The 9,276-nt window shown below is 45.8% G+C and overlaps 1 protein-coding gene across 2 annotated transcripts; it reads left to right on the forward strand.

Annotated features, from left to right (window-relative positions):
• The first annotated feature begins 4,447 nt into the window (after positions 1-4,447).
• LOC123405322 (probable leucine-rich repeat receptor-like protein kinase At1g35710) lies at positions 4,448-8,043 on the forward strand. 2 transcript variants are annotated; one of them, XM_045099061.1, is made up of 3 exons: positions 4,448-4,892; positions 5,745-7,467; positions 7,559-8,043. In XM_045099061.1, the coding sequence occupies exons 1-3, from the start codon at positions 4,449-4,451 to the stop codon at positions 7,843-7,845; spliced, it is 2,454 nt and encodes an 817-aa protein (XP_044954996.1). In that variant the 5' UTR covers position 4,448; the 3' UTR covers positions 7,846-8,043. The 2 variants fall into 2 exon arrangements, with proteins under 2 accessions (XP_044954996.1, XP_044954992.1); XM_045099057.1 differs by having other exon boundaries at positions 4,448-7,467.
• The last annotated feature ends 1,233 nt before the right edge of the window (positions 8,044-9,276 follow it).

Here is a 9,276-nt window from a genome sequence, read left to right on the forward strand (position 1 = left end):
GAGTCACCGATTTTGGGTCCACTGTGATCCAAACGTTTTGGGAATCCGGGTGTCCGGTTTCGATCGGGCGACTCATGTTCGTGGGGTTTCGATCCGTGTGCCGACCCGACCAATCACACCATGCATGGTATGGATTCTTCGTTTCGGGCCCAAAGTTCCTCCTCCCGTTCGAATAATCGTCATGCTCCTGTCATTCAAATCAGTATTTTTTGGATCCCATTGTGAACAATGGCATCTTTTTTTGGTATGACGGAGAAATTTTCCAGCCCGAAATGACAGAAATTTGACCACGGCGGCGAGCGTCTCAAAGCGCTCCCGGAGGTGCAAAAAACGGTTGTAGGCACGTAGCACAAAGTTTGTTGGCCCCCAACTCCGGTATGAGGGCAAAACAGTCATTCGTTTTCTCCCGGGCGACGCAGGACATCCTCCGGTAGAAAAACGCAACCGTGTCATAGATGCTCCGACCCAGGCGACTACGGGCCCGTCGGAGAGGCCTCGTGGAGAAGACGGCCGTGGAATACTACCTTCCGCGCTCCGGTCGCGTCCGTGCCACACGCTCCGGTCGCGTCCGTGCCACGCGTCGTCTCATGCCAAAGCGCTCAAAGCCGCATCTCCCTCTCAATGAGTACCCGAAACCAGGCTCTGTCTCTCTCCGCAACATTTACTCTTGCTTTTGTTGGGGATATTTCATGTGATGATGAACAATAGTTGGTCATATTTTTGCCTGCAATGGTTTCCGTAGGATATTATGGATCGTGGCTCTGGTCCCGTGAAGGACACGGTTTTGCCGAAGCGGAGCCCGCTCGAGGGATACATGCTATTTTTTTGTCGGACGGCCTTAACGGGCGACTCATGTTTGCCGGGTCTCGATCCCCATGCCGAACCGACCAATCACACCACGCACTGTACGGATTTTTCGTTTTCCACCCGAAGTTCCTTCTCCTATGCGAAAACTCGTCTCGCTCCCGTTATTTGATTTTTTGATCTACTCGTCTCGTCTCGTCTCGCCCCTCAATGACTCGTGAATAGTTCACTTCAGACCTACGGGTCCGTAGTTAGTAGCTAGATGGCTTCTTCTCTCTCTTGGATCTTCAATACAAAGTTCTCCATGATCTTCATGGAGATCTATCCGATGTAATCTTCTTTCGCGGTGTGTTTGTCGAGATCCGATGAATTGTGGATTTGTGATCAAATTATCTATGATATATATTTGAGCCTTTGCTGATTTCTTATATGCATGATTTGATATCCTTGTAAGTCTCTTCGAGTCTTGGGTTTTGTTTGTCCAACTAGATCTATGATTCTTGCAATGGGAGAAGTGCTTGGTTTTGGGTTCTGCCATGTGGTGACCTTTTCCAGTGACAGTAGGGACAGCAAGGCACACATCAAGTAGTTGACATCAAGGGTAAAAAGATGGGGTTTTTATCATTGGTTTGAGATTATCCCTCTACATCATGTCATCTTGCTTAAGGCATTACTCTGTTCTTATGGACTTAATACACTAGATGCATGCTGGATAGCGGTCGACGTGTGGAGTAATAGTAGTAGATGTAGACAGTATCGATCCACTTGTTTTGGACGTGATGCCTGTAGAAATAATCATTGCATAGATATCGTCACGACTTTGCGCGGTTCTATCAATTGCTCGACAGTAATTTGTTCACTCACCGTCTACTTGCTTTCATGAGAGAAGCCACTAGTAAACACTACGGCCCCGGGTCTATTCACATCCATCGTTTACACCTCCGCTTTTGCTTTTCTTTGTTACTTTGTTGCTTTCAGTTCTCACTTGGTAAACAATCTATAAGGGATTGACAACCCTTTCATAGCGTTGGGAGCAAGCTTTTGTGTTTGTGCAGGATCTTGAGATACTCCTCCATCGGATTGATACCTTGGTTCTCAAACTGAGGGAAATACTTACCACCGCTGTGCTACATCACCCTTTCCGCTTCGAGGGAACACCAACGCAAGGCTCCAAGGCCACGGGGGAAATCCTTTGCATACTTGCCTAGGAAGTCCCTTAAAGCATAGCCGCAGCTGAAGGATTCCTGGTGCCATCGACACGACAATTTCTGGCGCCGTTGCCGAAGATCTTTTTGAGGTAGCAGAAGTATATCTGGCGCCGTTGCAAGGGAAGCACAGCTGACATCAGGGCCGACCAATGGGTTTCCCCTTATCTGAATCTCCTCCATCAGATTCATCCGCGGCTACGCCGGCAACCAGATTCATCCGCGGCCACGCCGGCAACGCCAGGAAACCGCAAGAGAGAAGCACACCGCGGGTATCTAGATCAATGAAGATCCAATCTGAACAGTGACGAGTACCACCACCTTGCGCTGGCCGACGACGTCCGGGCGCCGGATCCAGAAGGATCTGACCCGAACTCGACGAGGCACGCAACCACCATGTCTTGCCCTCCTGCGGCCGCCACACCGCGCCACAAGAACGAACCCCAGTCGTCGACGTGCTCCACACGCTGCCGCTAGGGTCCACATGCAGCTCCGGCGCACCGCGCGCTAGTCCGGCGCCTCCTCACGAACGGTCGTCCCGCGCCAGCCATGTCGCGTGAAGGGGAGAGGATTCCCGTCGCCGCCCCTGCCAGCCAGGCTTTGCCCGAGGGCGCTGCTGGCGATGGCGAGGACAAAGGAGGAGCGATGGAGGACCGGAGGCGGCGCCTAGGGTTGCCCCCTGATCGCCCACGGGGGTGACGGGAGGGGGTTAGGGGGGACAAGAAGGGGCGGCGGGAGGCGGCGGCTAGGGTTACGGGAGGAGGCGGCGGCTAGGGTTACGGGGAGGAGACGTGATCCCTTCTCTCTGTGCGTCCTCTCGAATAACAAAGAGAAGGAAGGAGAGTTTTTTTTTAACAAAGCCTTCTTAAAGCTAATCCAATGAAGAAAGCGGTTAATCTGAAGAAGGCTTTGTTAAAAAAAAATTGTTCCTAAATATTTGTCTCTCTGCGGTTAATCTGAAGAAGGCTTTGTTAAAAAAAATTGTTTTAAATATTTGTCTTTCTAGAGATTTTACTACGGACTACATACATAATTTTGCTTCGTATGTAGTCCGTAGTTGAATCTCTTTAAAGACAAATATTTAGAAACGGAGGGAGTAGGTACCAAAGCTAATCCAATGAAGAAAGCATTGCTATCTTGTACCTATCAACTGGCAACTCTCCACTGCCTATACACATACTGTAAAAGCATTGCTATCTTGTACCTATCAACTGGCAACTCTCCACTGCCTATACACATACTGTAAACTCGTCCAAGTTAAATTGCAGTAATAGGAAGACTATGTGCCACTCATCAGTAGTAGGAAGCCAAATGCTCCATCGATACAAGGTAGACTGGACCGGAGCAGAAAATATATATGTCATACAGTCGTATAGTACAACAGCTAGCAAGCTACCCCATCTTAATTATGTCCATCTTCCACTTCATGTAAACGCATCTACCACCTTGCCTTGCCTGTTCGTAGTTCAATTCCTTGGTTTGTAGACTGACACTGGACGGACCAGACTCCCTGCGTTACACGTATGTATGCATCTCAGATACATTAATATGATTCTAAACTCCAGCCGTTTAAAATCAATAAGCAACATATCAGATGGTTTTGCCTATATGAAAAATGTTATTGCTCGTACAACTCTTAGTTTAACAATATAATAGATAGATTATAATTTGCGGGAATAAATCTGATGATCGAGATTGTATGCATCATCTTTTTTCTATAAAAAGTTGAAGTGCAGCGAGAAGAAACTTGGGGTGGTCCCATTTGGTGCTGGTGTGAAAAGACGGGACATTGGTCATGCAGCTAGCACGACTTGTAGTCTTGTGTGTGGGATGGACCTAGACTTAAGGGAGGTTTAATCATGCATGGTCTGGTCATGGCATTCATGCAGGCTGGCAGATCACCATTATTTGATGCGCTGGATAGAGGGCTCACCATTATTGATAGCTACTCCATCCGTTAGGTCGGTTTAGAAGACACAATTAAACTTGTGTGCGTTTTCAAAATAGACAAGGTTTAAGACGCGAAAACAATTACTCCTATTAATTAGTACTAGTACTATTTCTGCATGCGCCCTTCTAATTTGCTACTCACGCATTAGTACTAGTAATATTTTATCAGTTGATTAGACGCATTAGCATCTACACCTGCTACATCTTACAACCAATCGATGACTACCTTGGTCCTAGAGATTTTCCAAACGTATCTTCTAAACCGTGACGGAGGAAGTATATTGGTAATTGCCATGCAACACACTGTGCTGCCCAGCTGATGGGCACATAAATGATAGCACCAGCAGTTTCGAATCAATTGCTGTGTGTTGACTGACTTAGGGGACTTCGTAACAATCGAAGACACGCTGGTTAAACATAAATAGAGTTGCCGTATGCATGGAATCAGATCCCCAAACCAAACACAACATGCAAAGGCTAGGCTGCAAAATGCGAGCTCTGTTCCATCTCTTCCTGCTGCTCCTGCCGTGTCTTCTTTTCCTCGAAGAAGCACGTGCGGCGCGGCATGGAGGAATCTCACTCAGGTCCCAACACATTGCCCTCCTTCACTGGAAAGCTAGTCTTGCGAGCCCGCCACTGCAGATGATCTCTTGGCAGGAGAATACCATCCCCTGTAACTGGACGGGCATCATGTGCATGGCTATTCGCCATGGTCGTCGCATGCTTTGGGTCGTGAGCAACATCACCCTGCCAAATGCTGGCATCCATGGCCAGCTTGGTGAGCTCAACTTCTCGGCTCTTCCATTCCTCGCATATATCGACCTTCATAACAATAGTCTCCATGGCGCACTACCAGCTAGTATCAGCTCCCTGTCGGTACTTTTAGAACTCAACCTTGAGCAGAACCAGCTCACAGGGGAAATTCCTTGTCAGATTGGTGACCTACAAAGTCTCAAGCTGCTTGATCTCTCATTTAATAGACTCACAGGACATATCCCTTTGTCCCTGGGTAACCTAACAAGGCTAACTCAACTTGGCATTCACCAAAACATGGTATCAGGCCCCATTCCTCAAGAGATTGGAAGGCTTGTGAACCTACAAGTTCTACAAATAAGCAACAGCAGCTTAACCGGGTTGATACCGAAAACCATTGGAAATTTGACCAAACTAAATATTCTATACCTGTTTGGTAATCAACTTTTAGGGCCTATACCCCAAGAACTAGGCAGGCTAGTCCATTTGCAAGAACTTGAGCTTAATTCAAATGATTTTTCAGGTTCAATTCCAGTCTCCATAACCAATCTCACTAAGATGAACACACTTTTTCTCTATGATAATCAAATCACAGGTTCCACCCCCCCCCCCCCCCCCCCCCCGACAATAGGAAATCTTAATATGCTGAATATATTTTGTCTCTATAGAAATCAAATCGCAGGTTCAATACCCCCAGGACTAGGGAACCTCACTAAACTAAATCAGCTTTTTCTCTATACAAATCAAATCACGGGCCCAATGCCTTCGGAAGTTGGCGGCTTGCTAAACCTCGAAGGATTATACTTATCCGAGAACCAAATATCTGGTTCTCTTCCTCACAGCTTAGGAAATATTACCAAGCTACTAGCATTATCCATCTCTGACAATCAAATAACCCGTTCCATTCCCCAAGAAATTGGCAATCTGATGAACCTCAAGTATTTAGGCTTGTATCTTAACCAAATTTCGGGATCAATACCAAAAACTTTTGGGAAGTTGCAAAGCATCCAAGAATTGCAACTCTTTGATAACAATCTATCCGGTCCTCTTCCTCAAGAAATAGGACATCTCACAAGCCTTGTTAAACTTGGGTTATCTAACAACACAATTTCAGGATCTTTGCCGGAACATATATGCTCAAGTCGAAGACTTCAGTTTCTTGGCATATCTAATAATATGTTCAATGGCCTAATTCCAAAGAGTTTAAAGACATGTACGAGTTTAGTTGAAATCGACCTTCAGCGGAACCAACTAACAGGAGATTTATCTCAGCATTTTGGTGTGTACCCACAACTAAAAGGCATGCGCTTGGCGTCGAATAGACTCTCTGGGAAAATCTCACCAAATCTAGCTGCATGTATCCAACTAACGGTACTACTTCTATCACAAAATATGATCACGGGTTCCATACCTCCAGTCCTTTCTAAGTTGTCCAACCTAGAAGAACTAACACTTGATTCTAATCATCTCAGCGGTGAGATTCCAGCAGAAATCGGCACTTTAGGAAATCTATATATATTGAACCTATCATCCAACAAACTATCTGGATCCATACCCATACAGATACAAAAGCTAAGCAATCTGGGATACCTTGATATATCTGGGAATAGACTGGGTGGATTAATACCCGAGGAATTAGGGGGCTGCATGAAACTACAATCCTTGAAGATGAACGACAACAACTTCCGTGGAAGTTTGCCTGGTGCGATTGGAAATTTAGCAGGTCTGCAGATCATGCTAGATGTGAGCAAAAATAACCTCAGTGGTGTGTTACCGCAGCAACTTGGGAAGTTGGAGATGCTAGAGTTTCTGAATTTATCGCATAACCAGTTCAGGGGCAGCATCCCATCATCCTTTTCAACCATGCTGAGCCTTTCAACAGTCGATGTGTCCTACAATGACTTGGAAGGACCAATCCCAACAACAAGGTTACTCCAAAATGCTTCAGCAAGTTGGTTTATTCCCAATAAAGGTATGTGTGGCTACCTCTATGGCCTGGCACCTTGTTATTCAACTCCAGTAGCTGGTCACCATAAACGAAAGACACTTGATTTGCTCTTGCCAATTGTTCTGGTGGCGGTTTTCTGCATTGTTGCTGCAATTGTTGTTATAATAATGCTTAGTCATAACAAGAGAAAACCACAAGAAAGTGTAAATGTTGAAGGAAGGGACCTATTCTCAGTTTGGAATTTTGATGGAAGATTAGCATTTGACGATATTGTAAGGGCAACAGATGACTTCAATGATAAGTACATTGTTGGAAGAGGAGGATACGGGAAAGTCTATAAGGCACAACTCCAAGACGGGCAGATAGTTGCTGTGAAGAAGCTGCATCAGAGCGAAGAGCAGTTGAATGACGATAGAAGATTTCACAATGAAATGGAAATCTTATCACAGATTCGACAACGAAGCATTGTCAAAATGTACGGATTCTGCTCCCATTCAGCGTATAAATTTCTTGTCTATGACTACATTCAGCACGGAAGCCTCCACATGACATTGGAAAATGACGAAGTTGCAAAGGAATTAGATTGGCAAAAGAGAATTGCTCTTGCAAATTATGTGGCTCAGGCAATATCTTATTTGCACCATGAATGCAGTCCACCTATAATCCATCGAGATATCACGAGCAACAACATCTTACTTGATACAACCTTCAAGGCTTTTGTCTCAGATTTTGGCACAGCAAGGATTCTTAAGCCCGATTCATCAAACTGGACCGAACTAGCAGGAACATATGGCTACATAGCTCCTGGTATGTACTAGTAGAAACTTTCTTCTCATGTGAGAAGCATTCATCTCTATACATTCGATCCTAATTCTAATGTTTATTTGGTTTTGTGCAGAACTGGCGTACACGTTTGTTGTGACAGAGAAATGTGACGTCTATAGCTTTGGTGTGGTTGCGCTAGAGCTAGTGATGGGCAAGCACCCAAGGGACCTATTAAATGGTATGTCAAGCGTGGAACAAGCTATGTTGGTGAAAGATATTCTGGACCAACGACCAACACCACCAACAACAACAGAAAATAAAAGCTTAGCTCTGCTCATCAAGCTGGCCTTTTCTTGCTTGGAATCTTCTCCACTAGCAAGGCCAACCATGCAGGAGGCATACCAAACACTCATCCAGTGATCCTCTCCTAGTTCATGTCCTGTGTATTAAATAAATCTAGCACCTTGTCCAGTCAATTGTTGATTTCCTTTTCTGGTTTTGAAATAATGGTCGATATGGTTGACACGAGTTGTGTGATCACCATGTCATAGTGAGGACCGCTCCATGAGTTTGTTCGTGCGGTGTCTAAGTCTTGCGTCGCCTTGAGCTGCGCATGCATGATCCTAGAGTCGTGGGATGGCACGACTCACACCAGGGCATGTTTACCGTTCTCTCGGTTAAGTTTGCTAGATTCAAATAAGAGAAGAGAAAAGATGAGAAAAGCTGTGGAAATTTGAGCAGCGCAAAGCACTTGTGCCCCTCTGAAATTTCCTCCTACGCGAGTTTGTGTCTTTGACGATTTGGTGCTGAAGAAAGCAATGAAGAGGTAATCACAAGAGTAGGCATGGCAAGACTGTGAAGGACGGCGCAGCCCTTTGGTTCAAAAGCGAAGCAAAACTGCTTCATTTGTGGTACGTTTCAGCTCTCTGCAGTTGGCTTGCTGTGGTTTGTGATGTTTGTATGTGCACTGCCATTTTCAGAGTGGACCAGACGTACATGACCATTAGCACTAGTACGTAGTTCTATCCAGTGTGAGATAATTCAGTAAAATTATTCACTACTATTAATCCAGCACGCTTGATGAGCTTTAAAAAAAAAAAGTTGCACCTTATTAGTATGGATAGTCTATCAATTCTGTTAAGCCGGCCAGAAGCAGGGTTGTTACAAAAAGTGGCAACTCACGCAGCCCCATTGCAGTCGTGGCCATGCCATTAGCCAAGGAGGTTCGCCGGGTCGCTTGCGATGGCGGCCTTGAAGGCGAGCAGCGCCGCCCTCTCTGCCGGGATGCAGCTCCCGTTTCCACTTCCACCAGCGACGGCAGAGGCTGCTAGTGCTAGTGCTAGGGCTAGGATGATGAGCAGGTAGCTCGTGGAAGATGGTGGAGTTGTGGCCATTGCGATGTATGTTTCGCCTTCAGCATCACCGGCAAGCATGATTTTAACAAGGCGTTGTCGCCAGGTCGGACAAAAAATGAGGCACATAAATTAAAGGGATGTTTCCATTGGGGAGTACGTAGTGGGTGCAGCTGGGGATCGTGATTTTCGTTGCATGTCAGCTTCAACCCCTCGGTCGGTCGTCGCATGCTGAGCATCTACCGTGTTAACTTACCAGTCAAGGAGAGGAGAGGGTAAACAAATTTCAATCAACGAGGGACCACGACTTGTGGGTCGTCCCTAGTAGTCGTTAGGAAATAGAGTATGGATATGCATGGACGGCAAAAGGAGAGCCTCTGTTGTCTGTTCTTGGCGTCTTTTATGGTTATACTATTTTAGTTTCTGCTGTTTGATCTGTGTGTTTTACTTTTGATGAACTGGTGTTCAGGCTTTGATCAAGGAAATTTTTGCTTCTGCT

The sequence above is a fragment of the Hordeum vulgare genome, chromosome 1H, assembly GCF_904849725.1.
Source record: "Hordeum vulgare subsp. vulgare chromosome 1H, MorexV3_pseudomolecules_assembly, whole genome shotgun sequence".
In the NCBI taxonomy this organism is placed as follows: domain Eukaryota; kingdom Viridiplantae; phylum Streptophyta; class Magnoliopsida; order Poales; family Poaceae; genus Hordeum; species Hordeum vulgare.